This window comes from Leopardus geoffroyi, chromosome C3 (genome assembly GCF_018350155.1).
Source record: "Leopardus geoffroyi isolate Oge1 chromosome C3, O.geoffroyi_Oge1_pat1.0, whole genome shotgun sequence".
Taxonomy (NCBI): domain Eukaryota; kingdom Metazoa; phylum Chordata; class Mammalia; order Carnivora; family Felidae; genus Leopardus; species Leopardus geoffroyi.
In genome coordinates, this window is record NC_059338.1 from 307,458 (window position 1) to 326,055 (window position 18,598).

At 58.9% G+C, this 18,598-nt stretch overlaps 2 protein-coding genes across 2 annotated transcripts in view; both read left to right on the top strand.

The window, feature by feature from the left end:
• INTS3 (integrator complex subunit 3) overlaps positions 1 to 11,640 on the top strand; it is a 38,614-nt gene extending 26,974 nt beyond the window's left edge. The window contains exons 13-30 of the mRNA XM_045455881.1: positions 299 to 390; positions 720 to 826; positions 1,513 to 1,632; positions 1,913 to 2,042; positions 2,683 to 2,737; positions 2,997 to 3,100; positions 3,921 to 3,965; positions 4,163 to 4,282; positions 5,942 to 6,095; positions 7,089 to 7,157; positions 7,951 to 8,026; positions 8,386 to 8,499; positions 8,820 to 8,868; positions 9,670 to 9,837; positions 10,033 to 10,133; positions 10,283 to 10,355; positions 10,523 to 10,679; positions 10,787 to 11,640. Of these exons, the coding sequence (XP_045311837.1) occupies positions 299 to 390; positions 720 to 826; positions 1,513 to 1,632; positions 1,913 to 2,042; positions 2,683 to 2,737; positions 2,997 to 3,100; positions 3,921 to 3,965; positions 4,163 to 4,282; positions 5,942 to 6,095; positions 7,089 to 7,157; positions 7,951 to 8,026; positions 8,386 to 8,499; positions 8,820 to 8,868; positions 9,670 to 9,837; positions 10,033 to 10,133; positions 10,283 to 10,355; positions 10,523 to 10,679; positions 10,787 to 10,864 (1,812 nt within the window). The 3' untranslated portion in view covers positions 10,865 to 11,640. The remainder of the gene's footprint in view (positions 1 to 298; positions 391 to 719; positions 827 to 1,512; positions 1,633 to 1,912; positions 2,043 to 2,682; positions 2,738 to 2,996; positions 3,101 to 3,920; positions 3,966 to 4,162; positions 4,283 to 5,941; positions 6,096 to 7,088; positions 7,158 to 7,950; positions 8,027 to 8,385; positions 8,500 to 8,819; positions 8,869 to 9,669; positions 9,838 to 10,032; positions 10,134 to 10,282; positions 10,356 to 10,522; positions 10,680 to 10,786) is intronic.
• Positions 11,641 to 12,635: 995 nt separating this feature from the next.
• On the top strand, positions 12,636 to 16,961 carry SLC27A3 (solute carrier family 27 member 3). The gene is made up of 10 exons (XM_045455882.1): positions 12,636 to 13,329; positions 13,581 to 13,790; positions 14,095 to 14,253; positions 14,802 to 14,926; positions 15,106 to 15,300; positions 15,405 to 15,495; positions 15,619 to 15,817; positions 16,022 to 16,119; positions 16,246 to 16,376; positions 16,643 to 16,961. The coding sequence occupies exons 1-10, from the start codon at positions 12,738 to 12,740 to the stop codon at positions 16,817 to 16,819; spliced, it is 1,977 nt and encodes a 658-aa protein (XP_045311838.1). The 5' UTR covers positions 12,636 to 12,737; the 3' UTR covers positions 16,820 to 16,961.
• Positions 16,962 to 18,598: the final 1,637 nt, after the last annotated feature.

Sequence of the window (18,598 nt, forward strand, 5' to 3'; positions counted from 1 at the left end):
GTCAGTGAACACTCCCCTTCCCTATTCCCGCCATCTCCTGTGGGATCTTTCCATGTCTCCATGGGCTTTCTCGACTTCAAGGATAATGACTTAAGGCAGAATCTGGTCTCTCTGAGGCCAGGTCTAGTAAAAATTAACCATTGTAGCAGCTTGGAATGGTCAGGGCCATTCCAGACCTTTCTGTAGTCATACTCCCCAGTGTCTTCTGATCAAAACTGAAGCAGCTTTTTAGATCTGGTTCAGCAGAACACTCTGGATGGCAAGTCATGTGCTCACTCTCCCCTCCCTTCCCTTCCAGATCATTCCCAACTTCTATCCACCTTTGGAGGGCCACGTGCGACAGGGTGTCTTCTCCTCCCTCAACCACATTGTGGAGAAACGGGTCTTGGCGTAAGAACTTCATGTGCCCATAGGCAGGTGGGAGGAAGGGTTGTTTTCTCTTGTGTCCCTAAGCCAGGCACATTCAGAAAGTGTCAGACCACTGCTGAGCCTTTTCTCTTGACTGTTATAGAGCGTACCGGCTCCGCCTCAGACTGCTAGGAATATGTCCTCTTGACTCTTAGAGAAATTTCTGTCTTCCCATCATATCCCAAGGCTCTGAGTATGGCCCAGCTTTACTGGTTGGTCGTAGACCTCTCTCTCTAAGTGCACACCGCATTAGAAGTGAGGAGCTGCAATGTGGACCTTCATTCGTGTCCCCCACCCCCCCCCCCCACCAGGCATCTGGCTCCCCTGTTCGACAACCCCAAGTTGGATAAGGAGCTGCGGGCAATGCTGAGGGAGAAGTTCCCTGAGTTCTGCAGCTCACCCAGCCCTCCTGTGGAAGGTATGGCACCCTCCCTTCCGTCACCTGTTAGAGACGCCCAGGGCTCTCAGCCGTCTAGGGTGTCTCCCCGGTGCGGGCCTCCACCTCTGTGACTGTCCGGTTCAGGTTCTCCTTCCCCACTTTCTCTTTTGATGTGTTTATGTGTTGTCTTCTCTGGCTCTCCGTCTGTCTCATCCTCCCTGACTCTTGCTGACCTCTCTCGCTCCTCAGCGCCTGTTTCTTCTCTTACTAAATAGCCTCCCCTCCCCCTCCACAGGGAAGGCTTTGGTGGGGTGTGTGTCTGCCTCCCCTCTCTCTGCGCCCCGGCCCCTGAGGCGAGGGGTCATGTTGGGTCTCAGGTCTTGCTCCCAGTTACACACGCACACACCCTTTTGTGTTTGGGGGTGAGGCTGAAGCCAAGCAGAGCTTCTCAACTCGGTTTTGAAGCAAAGAGCCCTTGGGACTGTCCCCGGTCTCACCTATTTGCCGACACGAGCTAAGCACAGCAGCCTCTTCCCTTGCCATTCTTGCTCCTGGCAGAAACCCCTGCACATCGTGGAAGGTCGTGGGGACACGAGGGTGTCCTTCCAGGGTCTGTCATGCCCTCAGCTCATGAACTCCCTGTAAGCCCACCTGCTCCCCAGCCTCCCCTTTCCAGGGTGTCAGCCATGTTAGGTCACAGGATGCCTTGTTTCTTTCCTCCCAAGTCAAACTTGAGGAGCCGGTTTCCGTGGAAATGGACAACCACATGTCAGACAAGGATGAGGGTTGCTACGACAACGCGGAGGCAGCCTTCAGTGACGACGAGGAGGACCTCAGCAGCAGAGGTGCGTGCAACAGCGAAGGGGCTTGGGTGGTGTCAGCCCCAAGGGGACCAGGTGGCAGGAGCGGCCTGGCCTCTGTGGACTTGGCCCCCAAGTTAGTTGTGTTAGCAGGGTTACTAGACGGGACTCCAGGGCACGGAGCCCTGCCCTCGTTTGCTCCGGAGCCTGGGTGTGCCCACATGCAGGGAGCGACGCTGCGGGCCCCCTGCACACCCGGCGTGTGGGGCTGTCCCTGTGGGTGGTGTCTGGGCAAATGGCTGCTTTCGTGAATTCCTCCCTCCAGGAAAGAAGAGGGAGTTCCGCTTCCATCCTATCAAGGAGACGGTCGTGGAGGAGCCAGTGGATATCACCCCGTATCTTGACCAACTGGATGAGTCCTTAAGGGACAAAGTGCTCCAGCTCCAGAAGGGGAGGTGGGTGCAGGTCCTGTCCTCAGGCTCGGGAGGCCGAGCCCCAGCCTCCCCCCTGGTACTGAGTGGGGTGCCCGGGCGTGGGGTGGGGGCAGTGGGGGCTCCGGGGGTGTGCCTTCTGCTGTTAGGTTGTGAGGTTCCTCGTTCCCCAGCACCTGCTTCTCGCTCCATGGTTTTGTTTTTGTTTTTTTTTTTTATTTTTTTAATGTTTATTTATTTTTGAGAGAGAGAGAGTGCAAGTGGGGGAGGGGCAGAGGGAGAGGGAGACAGAATCCGAAGCAGGCTCCATGCTCCAAGCGGTCAGCACAGAGCCCGACACGGGGCTCGAACCCACAAACTGTGAGATCATGACCTGAGTCGAAGTTGGATCCTTAACCAACTGAGCCCCCCCAGGCACCCCAACTCCACAGGTTCCAGGGACAAGAGCCTCTGAGCACCAAAGCAGGATGGTGGGCATTTCCCTTCTCTTAGGGCCTCTGCCTGGCTAGCAGCAAATTTTGCCCTAAAGCCTGCCCCCACCCAAGCCTGGATTCACACAGGCCTCCTTTGTTTTGTCTGTGCGTGAGTGTGCTTTGCTGGGTGTGTGTCCTGCCCTCTGCTGTCATGTGTGTCCCTGCGATTTCCTCTCCATCCCGCACTGCAGTGACACCGAGGCCCAGTGTGAGGTCATGCAGGAAATCGTGGACCAGGTTTTGGAGGTGAGGAGAACCGACCCCCCACCACCACCCCCCCCCCCCCCCCCCCCCGGCCAAGGAGGAAGCAGCCCAGCCTGCCCAGAGTAGAACTCCCCACCCAAGCATCTGACTCTTTCCTTCCCGTCTCCCACACGGGTCCCCTCTGGTGGGCAAGGGCCTGTTGGTCCTGGAGGTAGCAGCAGATGAGTGCAGTGGCTCTGGGTGGTAGGGCAGTAAGGCTTGGGTCAGGCGGTGAGAATCTTCTCCCTCTGTCCCCACCCAGGAAGACTTTGACTCGGAGCAGCTGTCCGTCCTTGCTTCCTGCCTGCAGGAACTCTTCAAAGCCCACTTCCGAGGGGAGGTGTTACCTGAGGAGATCACTGAGGAGTAAGGCATCTCTCTCCTGACCCCTCCACCACCCACAGGCTTCTGGGAGCCAGAAGTGTGCTCTTGGAGCCCCAGTCCAGGAGGCATCTTGCTGTGGACTTGAGGGAAACCATCTCTTCACTTGTTTTGTTTGTTTTTAAATTTTATTTTCAAGGAATCTCTACACCCCTGCGTGGGGCTCAAACTTAAAACCCCAAGCCCAAGAGTCATGTGCTCTCCCGACCAAGTCAGCCAAACGTCCCTCTCTTCACTTATTTTTAGTCTCAACGTGTGCCCGTTCACTTAAGGATTTCTTTTTGCCTGCTGAATGCAGAGCACGGGACAGTGGCCTCTAGCGCCTTTTCCTGGGTGCCCTGCTGCTGCTACTGAGCCCGGGGGCCCCAGCCCTTGCTGCTTTAGGTGGGATTGGACCCTTGCCTGGGTCTTCCCTGAAGGGCAGGAATCTCTTTTTTTTTTTTTTTTTTTTTTCCTTTCTTATGTTCATTTATATCCGAGAGAGAGCACAAACCAGGGAGGGGCAGAGAGAGGGGGACAGCAGTGAGCCCAATGCAGGGCTTGAACCCACAAACTGTGAGATCACGACCTGAGCCAGAGTTGGACGTTTAATCGCCTGAGCCACTCAGGTGCCCCAGAAATCACATTTTCAATGACAGTCACAACGCAGACTGTGGTGCTTGTTAGGAACCTGTTTTCTCTGTAGCAGTAGGAAGTTAACCTTTGGTCAGGACAGGAGCGGGCTGGCATCTAGCCTCCATAACATCTGCCTGCAGCCCACCTTCTCCACTCGCGTGGACCCTTAGATGTCACCCCCCTCCTGCAGGTCCCTGGAGGAGTCTGTGGGAAAGCCTCTCTACCTAATATTTAGGTAAGGACCCAGCCGTCGGGGGCCCTGCCGTGCTGTCATCCCTCTTCACCATGCATATGCCTCTGTCCTGGGGTAATGGGTCTCCCTTTCCAGAAGGAAGGGGTTTGCAGGGGGCACAGACACGCCTCTCCAGAAGCTCCACAGGAGAGTCTGCCCCACATCAAGTTCTGTCCTTCCCTCCCGTCTGTCACGTCCAGGAACCTGTGCCAGATGCAGGAGGACAACAGCAGCTTCTCTCTGCTTCTGGACCTCCTCTCCGAGCTGTATCAGAAACAGCCCAAGATTGGCTACCACCTGCTGTACTACCTGAGGGCCAGGTGGGTAGGGGCCTCCCCTGGGTACGCTGACTCACCCGCCGCAGCTGTCATCACCAGGGCCTTCTGTGTGTTTGGGTGTTCTCTGATAACAGCTTTAAAGTACATCATTCCGTGGGTTTAAGTATATTTGCAAAGTCGTACAAATTATTGCTACTGGTTACTTTAGAACATTTTCGTCACCCCCAAGACAAATGCGTGTCCCACTTAGCAGTTACCTTTCCATTGTCCCTTTCGCCTCACCCCTGTTGATCACTGCTCTGCTTTTTGTCTTTATGGATTTACTTTTTCTGTGTGTTTCTTATAAATGGAGTCCTACAACGTGTGATTTTTCGTGACTGGCTTTTTTCACTTCGTGTAACGTTTTAGAGGGTTATCCCCTTCGTAGCACGGATTGGTACTTCATTTGTGTTTGTGACCAAATACCGTTCCTCTGCATAGACACACCACGGTCTATCCATTCACCTGTCAGTGGACGTTGGTTTGTTTCTGCCTTTTTGTCTGTTGTGAATAGAGACGCTCTGAGCATTCATGGACACATTTTTACCTAGACGTGTGTTTTCAGTTTCCCGGAGTACAAGAGTGGAACTGTGGGTCAAACGCCACCCCTAATTTTAAATTTGTGAGGAATTGCCTGACGGCGACCGGGTTGCAGTGTTTCACGTGCACCCCAATACTTGTTATTATCTGGCTCTTTGATTACGGCTGTCCTGATGGGTGTGAAGTGATGTCTTGTTGTGGTTCTGATTTGCATTTTCCTGATGGTTGATGATGCTGAGCATCTTTCTGTGTGCTTGTTAGTAGCCATTTGCATGTTTTGTTTGGAGAAATGTCTCTTCAGATCCTCTCCCATTTTTTTTTAATGTTGAATTTTGAGAGAGAGAGAGAGCAAGCGTGAGTGGGGGAGGGGCAGAGAGAGAGGAAGAGAGACAGAGCATCCTAAGCAGACTGTGTGTGGAGAGCAGAGAGCTCGATATGGGACCTGAACTCACAAACTGAGCCTGAGCCGAGTAGGATGCTTAACCGAGTGAGCCGCCCGGGTGTCCCTTCCTCTCCTATTTTTTTAATTGAGTTATTCATCTGTTTATTGTTGATTTTTTAAGGAGTTTTTGTTTTTTGGGGGGGTTTTGTGTTTTTGTTTTTTAATACTATGGATACGAGTCCCTTAGGAAACCTCTGGTTTGCCAATATGTTCTCATTCTGCAGGTTGTCTTTTCACTCCCTTGATGGCACCCGTTGAGACACAGAAGTTTTACGTGTTGTTGAGTCGTGTTTATTTTTTCTTCTGTCACTTGGGCTTGTGGTATCTTGCAGATTTACTCCTGTGTTTTCTTCCAAGACTGTGGTTTTCAGTTCTTACGTTCAGGCCTATAACCTCTTCTCAATTGCTCGTATGTGATGTGAGGTGGGGGCCTGCCTGTGTTCCTGCCTTCATTGCTCAGCTTTCTGGCCTGATCTGAGCCCTGTCCTGTGTTCGACGGTCACCAGTTGGCAGCTTCACTGTGTGTGGTCAGCGCCCTGTCGGGAGCACTGAGGAAGGCAGGAGAGGGCCACGAGACAGACTTGCCCAGAGCATCAGGGGCAGCAGAGGGGTTCCGGGGCGGGGTGGGGGGGGGCGACTGAGGGGCCGGGCTGCCGGCTCAGGCCCAACTGGTCTTGCAGCAAAGCCGCTGCTGGGAAGATGAACCTGTACGAGTCCTTTGCCCAGGCCACCCAGCTGGGCGACCTGCACACCTGCCTGATGATGGACATGAAGGCCTGTCAGGAGGACGACGTGCGGCTGCTGTGCCACCTCACGCCCTCCATCTACACTGAGGTCAGTGTCTGCCGGGCTCCGGGCGCGGCTGCGCAGGGCAGGCTCACGACACCATGTGCTTCATTGCATACGACCCTGACCCTACGTCACCCACCCCTGCCGGCTCGATGGGCCCCCCTCTGTTCAAAGTTACAAAATGTCTCCTGTTCTGTGCCTTGTGGTGTGAGATGTGGTCTGGGCCTGTACACTTGGCTTCCCAGCTCCGGCCACACCCTCTGGACCCAGCACACGTCCCCCAGCCGCAGCCACACTCCCACACTACAGGCCCTCCTGCCATCTGATGGCTCACCCTGAGTTTCTCTCTAGTGGCTCCCAAAGACCACAGCCTTTGTGGTGGAGACTTGCGTTTCCTTTTCACTCACTGTCTTCTCTAGGAACTGGGACATCGGAGGAGGTACCCTCTCTTCCTCCTCTGGGTGAAGTTCCCAGGCACAGGGACATCAGGAAACAGGGTGTGGGCGCCACAGGAGGAACTGTGATCTCCCCAGAAGCTGCAGGGGCGGAAGAAGGGGGCATGACCAGCACGCGGCAGTTTCCTCCTCTGCTCCCTCTCAAGAAGGGAAGCCTCCTGCCCCTCGCACACCCCAAACACACTCCGCACCTTCCCTTCTGTGCCTGAGGGCTAGCATAGAGCGGGTTTGTGTTTATTGCCAGACAGGAACGTTTATTTGGTCACCGCTGCAGCTCGGCACTCACCGTCACGTCCAGTCCTTTCAGGTTCTGGTTTCATCTCTAGACGGTTCCCCATTCCTTTCCTGACACACACACACACACACACACACACACAAAGAGAACAAATTTCAGTTCTTAAAGGGTTAGAGTCCTGGCTTCACAGCTGTTGGATCTTTGTTTAGGGACTCGTGTTAGGACCCCACCATCCTGCTTAACCCTGCCATCCCCTGAGCATGCGGGAAGCGAGGGGGTGGATTATGAGGTACAAGCCAACGGGGGCACCCTGGACTGTTGCCCCAGCTTCTGTCTTTTTCTGTCCAGTTTCCAGATGAGACCTTGCGGAGCGGCGAGCTGCTGAATATGATCGTGGCTGTTATTGACTCTGCGCAGGTGCACAAGGAGCTCTCATCGTGGGAAGCCAGCTGACGGGAGCCAAGGCCTTGGCTTGCACCTGTGTGCACTTCAGGCCGGGGGGGGGGGGGGGCTAGCAGGGAAGGGGACCCCCTGGGAGGCAGGCTGGGCTCATTCTCTGTATTATCTGGACACTCCAGTTCCACAAGGAAAGTGAGAAGGTGGTGTTTTTTGTTTGTTTGTTTGTTTGTTTCTTCGCTCTCAGCTGGCCTTCCCCTTGGCGCAGGGTGAAAATAATCAGGCCGTTGGCCTTCCACTGTGCACAGACCCCGGGAGACTGCAGCTTTGCTAATGCGTTCTCATACTGAGCTCGGGTCCATTTTTGCCCCTCGTCGCCACTCACTTGCCCCATTCAGGAGAGAAGAGCCCTTCTTTCTTTGCCTTTCTCCTAGCTACACTCTGTCCCACAGTTCTGCCTCCCAGCCCTTCCCTCCTCCCCAGGCACAGGCTGGGATGGGTCGGGGCCCAGACTCGAGCCAGGGAGACAAGTTGCCCTTCTCCCTCTGTTATCTGGGCGTGGAAACCACTTTAATGGTTTGTTTGTTTGTGTGTTTGTTTTTTAATGTTTTGCCTCCAAACAGGCCTGTTGCTCTTTACCAGCCCCTTTATCCTTCAGATACCCCAGCATCCATCATTTCATCCCAGCCCTTTAAACTAGGTTTTCATTTCTCCTGGTTTTTCCCTGTGTGAGGCCTCCTGCTTCTCCCTCCATACTAGCTTCCTTGCCTCTTTTAGAACCAATGGGTTTTGCCTTCTTCCTCCCCGTCCTTAGCTCCAGGAGCTGGTCTGCCATGTGATGATGGGGAACCTGGTTATGTTTCGAAAGGACTCAGTCCTCAATATTCTCAGTAAGTGAGCAGACCCCTTCAGACACCTGGGGGAGAGAGGCGTGGCAGCCCTGGGTATTTCCTAGCAACAGCGGAGCTGACTCTGGGGCTGTGGATGGGGTGGACCACCACTCTGCCCTGCTGTGTGGTCTTGGGCAGTGTCTCTGGATCTGTTTCTTGCTTCGGCTGTGGGAGTACAGAAGCGATATGAAGTCTTTGAAAATAACACTTTGTGTGGAAAGGGAGAGTAACTGCGGCGTCAGGGTCACTGTCCTCACCTGCGTACCAGCCCTGCTTGGGATGCTGGTAGTCTGTGGATTAGCCCCGTGTGTGTGCTAATGAGAGAGAGAACGCACCACCCCTTTCTCTGTCCCCTGCAGTCCAGAGCCTGGACTGGGAGACCTTTGAGCAGTACTGTGCCTGGCAGCTCTTCCTGGCCCACAACATCCCCCTGGAGACCATAATCCCCATCCTGCAGCACCTCAAATACAAAGGTGAGTAGGGTCGCGGGCAGGGAGAATTGGGGGAGGGACGGGGCAAGGCTGGGCCCCACCGCTGCCCCTCCGGAAGGCGAAGTGCTGAAGGCCAGGCTCCCTGTCGGCCACCTCCGCTCTTCAGGGGTGTCCTGCAAGCCGGCCCACGCCGTGCCAGGCAGGAGCCAGGGGCTCGGGAGCAGGGACGGGTTGTTCTGCCCTGGAAGACCATCCTTGCTTCTTTGAGTGGCTGTGGATTGGGGGATGGGAGACGTGCTAGGATTCTCCCTGGAATTCTGCCGCCCTCTCAACAGCGTCTGCCCCCCACCCCCACCCCACAGAGCACCCAGAGGCCCTGTCTTGCCTGTTGCTTCAGCTCCGAAGAGAGAAGTGAGTTCTACTGGTGGGGACTCTAGCTCCCAGTCACAGTGTCCCAAAAGATAGCCCCCCTGCAAAGGGCTCCTGTCCTGCTCCTTCAGGAAGCCGGCCACACTTCTTCCTGTTGTGGACATCTGCTGTTCTGCCCTTCCCCCACAATGATTTACAACCAAGCAGCTCCCCTGGGATCCGGGCTTCCTCTCGACTTTGCACCCCTGCCCACCAGGAGCTGCCCTGGGAGGAGGGGGCGGGGTGGGGACCGGACATCCCTGTTTCCTGCTCCCCATCCCCCGCTCTCCTGAGGCCCCGTGGAGGAGGCCCCTCCACCCTCCAGTGCTGGCGCTTTCCCAGCAGCCGTGGGTCCGTTCCCTCCTATCTCTTGCCCACCTTCCACCTTCTCTGCTCTCTCCTGAGAGATTAGAGGTGGTATGGGATGTCCTTCAGGAAGTGGGCAGGTTGGGGGCTGTGGCTCGCCAGCCCCTCCCCAGTGCCTTCTCGGGCTGAATACCGTTCTGTCCTTTGGCTTCCCTGGCCCATTTCCTGACTGTCCTGGGCAAGGTGGGGGAGACTCGGTGAGCCGCTTCCCCAGCACGTGCCAGCTGCCCCCACGGAAACTGCAGAATCACGTCTGTGTCCCGGCTCGGCCAAGCACGGACGGAACCAGCATTCCTGGGCCCAGAGAGAAGAGGGAGAGGGTGTGAGAGCAGGGAGCTGCAGATGCGGGTGGAGTCTGAGGGCTGAGGTTTGGGGAATAAGTAGGCAGGAGAGAGCGGGGGTCCCTGAGCACCCCCCCCAGCCCTCTCGCGCACCCAGGCCCAGCGAGGAGATGGTGAAGATGGTGCTGAGTAGGCCGTGCCACCCTGACGACCAGTTCACCACCAGCATCCTGCGGCACTGGTGCATGAAGCACGATGAGCTGCTGGCTGAGCACATCAAGTCCCTGCTCATCAAGAACAACAGCCTCCCACGCAAGAGGCAGAGGTAGGACCCGGGCCCGCTGTCCGCCTGGCTAGGGGTGACACCTGGTGGCCTGGAGCTGCATGGTCCAGGATGGCCCCTTCCCCGCTTGGCCCGACGCCCTGGGGCCGGCCCCTCGGGGGCTGCCTCGGGGTGGCGGGGTGGAGAGGGCGTCCCACTCCCCTCGAGCTCAGACTCTGGCCGCGCCACTTCCTGCAGCCTGAGGAGCTCCAGCAGCAAGCTGGCCCAGCTGACCCTGGAGCAGATCCTGGAGCACTTAGACAACCTTCGTCTCAACCTGACCAACACCAAGCAGAACTGTATGCACTACAGACCCCCGAGCCTGTCGTGCACGGCACTGCCCTGGCTCAGGCGGGCCCTCGAACGGGTGGGGGTGGGGGCCGGAGAGCCGAGTGAGCTCCTGCCCCTCTCACTGCCCCTCCGTCCCTGCTCTCCCTCTTCCCTCCAGTTTTTAGCCAGACCCCGATTCTGCAGGCCCTGCAGCACGTGCAGGCAAGCTGTGATGAGGCCCACAAGATGAAGTAAGGCTCCTGGCACTTCTGGCCTCGGGAGGCGGTGGGAGGCCCAGGGGGAGGAAGCCTGCTGGGGATGAAGATTCAGTGACCAGCAAGGGCAACTAGGTCCGGACAGGGGGCAGGAAAAGAGGCTGGGAGGAGTATGCTTGAGGGCGCCTTCTTCTTTCCCTCAGGTTCAGCGATCTCTTCTCCCTGGCTGAAGAATACGAGGACTCGTCCACCAAGCCACCCAAGAGCCGGAGGAAAGCCGCTCTGTCCAGCCCCCGCAGCCGCAAGAACGCCACCCAGCCGCCCAACGCCGAGGAAGAGTCCGGCTCCAGCAGTGCCTCCGTGAGCACCCCCGCCACCGTGCACAGCAGCCACAGTGGGAGCAGGTGCGGTTGGGGCCAGCAGCTGCCCAGGCTAACGACACCCCCCACCCCTGAAATCTCTTTCAGGAGGAAGAAGACGCAAAACCGAAGCCCACCAAGCGGAAAAGGAAAGGGTCCTCTGCAGTGGGGTCTGACAGTGACTGAGGCCCTGTGTCCCCCATCCCAACCCTGGTCAGACTGCCCTCCTCCCCTTGGTGTTTCGGAGGTTAATAAGGGCTGGGGAGATGGTGGGGAGACGCTCGGTCCCCAGCCCAGAGTTCACCTGGTGGGAAGGACGCGCTGCCTCCTCTGGCTCAGCCTTGAGAAGCCGCCGTGCAGCCCCAGCCCATGCCCCCTTCCTCTCCAGGGGCCTCCGGCCCCATCACACTGCTGCTCCTACCCACTCACATCCCGCTGAAGCCAGAGGCTGCGGGAAACCTGGCCTGTGCGGGTCTTCTACCCCTGCCCCTCCCCAGCCTCCCAAAGAGAAGAGAAATGGCAGATGGGGCTGCTGGCCAGAGAGGCCAGGTATGGGAATGAGGAAAGGTGTGTGGGTGCCCCTTCCCACGCTGCCCATCAGGCCCTGGTTTGCCCTGAACACGCATTTCGTAGTTGCCCTCTGTCCTCCTGCGGGCAGTGGGCATTTCGTCAGTGACATGGTCCACCTGCCTGTTCTTAACATGGGGCAGGTGCCGCAAGAGTTCAGGCAGGGACCAGAGAGGGAGGCCGCGGGGTCACCGGCCTAGAAGCTTGTGTTGACCTGATGTTGGCACCCCAGGCTGGGCCAGAGCCCTGGGACTCCCTAGAGGGAGCCATGTCCACAGAACTGTCAAATGGTCCTATTTCCTTGGCTCTGTCTGTTTTGTTTTGTTTTGTTTTGTTGGCAGAGATAATCGCGTTTTAAAAGTTTTTAAATGACAATAAAACAAGCCAGAACCTCATTTGTGCTGGAGTAGCTGCCCCCACTTACCCTGCGCACCTACAGGGCGTCCCTCTCCGTTGTGGCCCCTCAAGGTCCCCTCTTGCCTTCCTGCCCACCCCTTTGTCTGGAGCAAGAGGAGTTCTGGCTTCTACACCGCCCGCCTGCCCATTCTCCCTGCTGACGTGGGCTGTGGGCCGGGCCCTGACCTGTCGGGGTACCATCTCCCTACCTGCTGAACTCTGCCCCTCCCTGCGCCTCTCTCCTCGGCATAAGTGTTTGTCCAGTTGAGTAGGTCTATGTGGTCACCAAGTACCGGAGGACGGCTTGGGGGTGAGGGGTGCCCCAACTCGGATTCTGAAGGACCGAAGTGTGCCTAGTGACCGCACTCACATCCCAGAGAGAAAGGACCCTCTTTGTTCCACGGCCTGGCCACTTGCCCATCTGTGTGTCCCCGCAGAAGAGAGCCCCTTGGCTGGCCGGGAGGTAGACTGAGGAGGGAGGAGTGACGTCTGGGGGGAGGACAGACCCCGCCTTCAAACCGGTCTGTTACGAATCCAGTCTCCCCTCCCTCAAAGCTAACTACTCCGGCCTCTCCACCCCCCCCCCCCCCATCCTTCCCGTTTCCTCCTCCCCAATTAAAACCTGGATGGAAAGCATTCACTGGCCCCAGTTACTGGCGCCCTTGCCAGAAGGGAGGGGCCTCCGCCGTCTCCCCTCCGGAGCGCGGGCCGTCCGGGCCCCCAGCCATCCCCTGGCGCCGGGGGAGGGCGCGGGTCAGGCCCGGAGGCCCGAGTTCCTCGGTGTGTCTGGGGAGACGCTGGGGCGGCCTCGGGCCGGGACGCTCTGTGGGAGAAAACCCGGCCCCGGGAGGGTGTGGGTTCCCGGCCGTCGGGGAGCGAGCGCGGCGGTGCGGAGGGCGGGGAGCGCGGGGCCGCCCCCCACCCACCTCCTGGCCTCGGCTCCGCGCCCGTGGTGGGGGTGGGGGGGCGGGAGCGGGTGGGAAAGGGGCGTGTGCCTGCGCACGCGCGCTCCCGGGAAGGCGAGGTCTCCGCGCAAAAGCGAGCGGCTCCAGTTTTCGGGAGGGAGCGGCGGCGCCGAGCGGAGGACTAGGGCGCCATGGCCGGGCTCCTGCTGCTGCCGCCGCTGCTGCTGCTGCCGCCTCTGCTGCTGCTGCTGCGGACGCTGCACATCTGGCCGCGGCTGCGCTGGCTAGCGGCGGACTTGGCCTTCGCGGTGCGCGTCCTGCGCTGCAATCGGGCTCTCCGGGCGCGCGCCCTGGCCGCGGCCGCCGCCGACCCGAGGGGCCCCGAGGGGGGCTGCAGCCTGGCCTGGCGCCTCGCGCAGCTGGCCCGGCAGCGCCCCGCGCACGTCTTCCTCATTCACGGCGCGCGACGCTTTAGCTACGCGGAGGCCGAGCGTCAGAGCAACCGGGCTGCGCGCGCTTTCTTGCGCGCGCGGGGCTGGGACGCGGGGCCGGGCGGCGGCGCGGGGAACGAGCGGGCCGCCGGGGCGGCCGGCGCCGCGGCCCCTCTGACCCCCGGGGCCACCGTGGCGCTGCTGCTCCCCGCCTGCCCGGAGTTCCTGTGGCTCTGGTTCGGGCTGGCCAAGGCCGGCCTGCGCGCGGCCTTTGTGCCCGCCGCCCTGCGCCGGGGTCCCCTCCTGCACTGCCTCCGCAGCTGCGGCGCGCGCGCGCTGGTGCTGGCGCCAGGTGAGGCCGGGACTGCAGAAGGGGCCCAGCTGGCTCGCAGGGGCTTGGAAAGGGTGCTTGGGGATATGAGGCTTCGGCTTTGCGAGGCGACGGGGCTGCGTCTTCGGTTCCCAGAACGGTGACGGAAGATGCGCACCCTTCGCCCTCGCCCGGAGGAGTGAGCTGGTGGGGAGGGGCGAGGGCGGCGCAAGTGGGCTGCGGGGTGGGGAGGCATTCTGGGCCGCCGAGCTTTGCCTTCCCACCCCATCCAGAGCTCCTGGAGTCCCTGGAGCCTGACCTGCCGGCCCTGAGAGCCATGGGGCTCCATCTTTGGGCTGCAGGCCCCGAAACCCGTCTGGCCGGAATCAGCGATGTGCTGGCGGAGGCCTCGGCCGAAGCGGATGAGCCGGTGCCCGGGTACCTATCTGCCCCCCAGAGCGTAACGGACACGTGCCTGTACATCTTCACCTCCGGCACCACGGGTGAGCACGGGACACCAGACTCCCCTGCCAGAAACTAAGGCAGAGAGAGGCAAGACACTAGGAACGGAACCGTGGCCTCAACTCCTAGGCCACTCCTCCACCCCCCTCCCCGGGCCCATCCCAAGATCCCAACCAGACTGTATTCGCTTCTGCCGCGCTCCCTCATTTCTCCGCCTCCCTGAACTTCCCGCCATTTCCCGACACCTTGGCATCAGCTTCGGCCTTGCCTCTTTACCCAGCAGGGCCTGAGGGAGGCGGGGCCTGCAGCTCAGACCTCTCCACCCATCTCCCCCGGCACCCACAGGCCTCCCCAAGGCTGCCCGGATCAGCCACCTGAAGGTCTTGCAGTGCCAGGGTTTCTACCAGCTGTGCGGTGCCCACCAGGAGGACGTGATCTACCTCGCCCTCCCGCTCTACCACATGTCTGGCTCCCTGTTGGGCGTTGTGGGCTGCCTGGGCATTGGTCAGTCTCTCCCACTCCCACCTCGACCCTCCCCAAGCTTCAGTCGTCCAGCAAACTTTTTTTTTTCCTAGAAACGTTTATTTAAGTGCCTGCTGTGGTACGCTCACCTGGGGACGCTTCCAGACGAGGGAGGAGGCGGAGGTCTCCTCTCCAAGAGCTCCTGCTACAATGGAGAAGCATCACCCACCCGCACAACCTAGACACTGAGGAACTAGGGGGGTCTCCAGACTCCACGTGGGGGAAGGGGGGGTGAGGGGCCGAGCATGTCAGCCCAGGGAGAAGCAAACAGAGAAGAAGGTTGGGACTTGGGGGCCTAGGCATCCAGGATGCACTGTTTGGGGACAGGAAGTAGGGAAAGGGCATTAACCTCTCTGGGGCACCGGAGGGAAAGCAGAAGGGCCACCTTGGGCTGCTGTTGACTGTCCCAGCAGGGCCTTCCCAGAAGGACACTGCAGTGAAGGCTGGTGTCCGGGAGGGAGGGGGTCAGGTCTCCCCCCACAGCCCTCAGTCTCACCTTCCTTCCTCCCTTCTCTCCCCACCTGTGGCAGGGGCCACAGTGGTGCTCAAGTCCAAGTTCTCAGCTGGCCAGTTCTGGGACGACTGCCAGCAGCACGGGGTGACGGTGTTCCAGTACATCGGGGAGCTGTGCCGATACCTCGTCAACCAGCCCCCGGTGCGTGGGCACATCCTGGGCAGGGAGATGGGCAGCTGGCAGGAGACATTGGGACGCCTGCCTGGGGGCTGGACGAGAACGGCAGGCAGGGTGGGGTGAGGGGCCTGGGATGCCGGGGCTTCCCTTTTGGGAGCTGGCATCTTGCTGTTGAACCTTCTGCCCATTTCCCCCCATCTCAGAGCCAGGCGGAACGGGGGCATAAGGTCCGACTGGTGGTGGGCAGCGGGCTGCGCCCGGACACCTGGGAGCGTTTTGTGCGGCGCTTCGGGCCGCTGCAGGTGCTGGAGACGTATGGCCTAACGGAGGGCAATGTTGCCACTTTCAACTACACGGGCCAGCCGGGTGCTGTGGGGCGTGCTTCCTGGCTTTACAAGGTAAGGGGTGGGGGAGGAGCTGGAGACCCCATGGAAGGTGGGGGCTGGCAGGGAGGGGCTCGTGCAACTGAAATGACCCAGTGCCGGGGTCTCCCTTCCCCCAGCATGTCTTCCCCTTCTCTTTGATTCGCTATGATGTCACCACAGGGGAGCCGGTTCGGGACACCCAGGGGCACTGTGTGGCCACGTCTCCAGGTTGGTGCTCAGGTTGGGGGGGGGGGGTGCAGCCGGCAGAGGGTTGAAATTGGAGAGTGGGGTGAGGGGCCAGGAAGCTCCGGGCGAGGTGGACAGCTCCCCCTGACCCCAGCGGCTCTGCAGGTGAGCCTGGGCTGCTGGTGGCCCCAGTGAGCCAACAGTCCCCCTTCCTCGGCTATGCTGGGGGACCAGAGCTGGACCGCGGGAAGCTGCTGAAGGACGTCTTCCGGCCTGGAGATGTTTTCTTCAACACCGGGGATCTGCTGGTCTGCGATGACCAAGGCTTTCTTCGCTTCCATGATCGTACTGGAGACACCTTCAGGTATCTGTCCGGGACACCCTGATTCCTATCCTGGACATTTGACCTCTGTGACCCAAACCCCCTAAACCTAACTCCCTAACTCCCACCCAAACCCAGCCACTCATCCGAGCTCTCCTCTCAGACCTTGTTCCCTGTGACTGTCTGGCACCCTGACTGCGTCCTCCCCACACCCCCACGAGGCCCCGAATCTCTGCCCTCTTGCAGGTGGAAAGGGGAGAACGTGGCCACGACCGAGGTGGCGGAGGCCTTGGAGTCCCTGGATTTTGTTCAGGAGGTGAACGTCTACGGAGTTACCGTGCCAGGTGCCAAGACACGGGAGGTGGAGGGCAGCCGGCCTGCCACCCTGGACTGGTATTACTTGGGCACAGGGAACATGAGGCCTGAGAACGGCTCACCACAACAGCTGGCCTTTCCCCCGACACCACCAGGGCACGAAGGTAGGGCTGGGATGGCGGCCCTGGTTCTGCGTCCCCCCCACTCTCTGGACCTTGAGCAGCTCTACAGCCACGTTTCTGAGAACCTGCCGCCTTACGCCTGGCCTCGATTCCTAAGGCTCCAGGTAATCGAGTCCTCCTGCTCCCACCTCTCAGCCCCTGCACCCGCGGCGGCCAGCGGCTCCCAAACCCCACGTGGGGGTTCTTGTGCAGCTCCTTCCTGGATGCGCACTCTGTCCGTCATTCATGCCCCCCTCCGGGCTTGGCTCCCTCTCTGTGACCCCCTATCCTAAACCTTGACCTCATGCCTCCTTTCCCGGGACCTGCCCCTTGACAGAATTCAGGCAAAGTACCCCTTCCTTCCTTCGACCCCTTTTGACACCCCTTCCAGGAGTCTCTGGCCACCACAGAAACCTTCAAGCAGCAGAAGGTTCGGATGACAAAGGAGGGTTTTAACCCGAGCGCACTGTCTGACCCCCTCTACGTTCTGGACCGGGCTGGGGGTGCCTACCTGCCCCTCACACCTGCCCGGTACAGTGCCCTCCTGGCTGGGGACCTTCGCGTCTGAGAGCCCTCCCTGCCAAGGTGTCTGAGGGAGCGGCTTTGTGGGGTGGGGGTGTGGCAGGTGTGCCAGGGTTCCCCCGGGGTCTTTTTTATACCAGATTTGTAATCATTATTTTGTAATAAATGGGGCCAGGGCCAATCTCTGATCTGTGGCGTCCGTCTTCCCTGTCGGTGGAACCGCTTTTTGCTCCGACGTTTTCCCCTGGCACAGAGCCACGTACGTCTCTGCCCTGACTTCACACAGGCCCGAGCTCCATGTCTGGACCTGGGCCTTTTCCTCTCAGGTGACCCCATGTGATCCTTGTCCTCTGGGAGTCCCTGGCGCATGATGTCTACCTGTGCTGTGTGTCCCCTCCCAGCTTCACTCCCTGGAGGCCGTGGCGCAGCACAGGTGGGCAGAGATAGAAATGCTGCCCCCCCCCCCCCCCCCCCCCCCCCCCCGCGTCTCCACAGACACGGGTGCGGCTGGGCTGAACAGAGCCAACCAGGGAAAACAGGTTTGATTTTGCGGACAAGGATGCCCTAGACACTTCTCTTAGTGAGGGGAAAGGGTGGGGCCACTCGGCCCCCTAGTTCGGATGATTCTAACTTTATTAAATCCTAATCGAATGCTCCCAGAAGCAGCAGCCCAGGTTGGGGCCCCCTGGGTTCTGAGGAGCCTTGGAAGCCTTTCCTTGGAGCGGGGCTCAGAGCGCTCGTGCGCCTGTGGCAGCAAGAGCAATTGGGGAAACGAAAGGAGAGAGGCCCCCAAATGAAGCATCAGAAAAGCTCATCATCTAAAAGCTTGCAATGATGGAACTCTCACCTCTCCTAGAACTAAAGTCCCACCCGTCAGGGCCCCGGCTGGCTCGCTCAGTCGGTGGAGCGTACAACTCTTGATCTTGGGGCTGTGAGTTCAGGCCCCACACTGTGTGTAGAGTTTACTTTAAAAAAAAAAAATAAGTAAACAAGGCCCCCTGTTTTGAGCTGTGGTCCTCGATGTTTCTGCTACTTTCCCTTGGATTATCTTTCCTGTTCCAACTCCTCTCCCCAACATGGGAGGTCAGGGGATGGGCCTCACCAACAACCTCAGCTAATTCCTGTCCCAAAGTATACACCTGGCCCCACCCTCCACCAGCAAACCCAGTTCAGCATCACCAACAGACTGAGGTGCACACTCAGGTGTAGGTGACTTCTCAAACTGACCAATAGATGAGGGATTTAGCTCATTCAGCTCACCTGCAGTTCAACCCAGAAAGAGTGCAAGTTGGGGGGGGGAGGGAGTCGGCAGGTGTCTCTTGGCTGACAGGGGCCATGTCCTGCAGCTGCTCCCTTTAAGACCCTTAACCCAGCCCGTTTCCAGGACGATGAGCTGAGCAGCTGTCGCCTCCACCATGAACCCCACACATTTCCCGCCCCCCACGATCCGTTTCACTTGGCCTAAATCTGCATTGTCCAATATGGTGGCCACTAGCCACAGGTGTCGACTGAGTGCTTGAATGCCCCGAGTCTGAGATGTGCCGTAGGTGTAAAATACACACCAGGTTTCAAAGACTTAGCACTAAAAAAACCGCATTTTTATTTTATTTTGTATTACTTATACGTTGAAATAGTATTTTTTTGATGTATTGGGTTAAATGAACTATACAAAAATCCACTTGTTTTACTTTTGTAAATGTGGCTACTAGCAAATTTTAAATTACGTATGAGCCACGCATTGCCAACGAACAGTAGCTGGCTGGCCTAAGTCCTGTCCCCACGCCTCACTCTGCAATCCCACAAACACCACGTGTAGCACGTCAGT

Excerpts from the sequence above, each read along its gene's own strand:
- SLC27A3 (XM_045455882.1), top strand. The coding sequence starts at position 12,738 with ATGGCCGGGCTCCTGCTGCTGCCGCCGCTGCTGCTGCTGCCGCCTCTG. Across the intron at positions 14,254-14,801 it reads TGTGGGCTGCCTGGGCATTG|GGGCCACAGTGGTGCTCAAG; the intron begins GTCAGTCTCTCC and ends CACCTGTGGCAG. Across the intron at positions 15,496-15,618 it reads CTGTGTGGCCACGTCTCCAG|GTGAGCCTGGGCTGCTGGTG; the intron begins GTTGGTGCTCAG and ends GCGGCTCTGCAG.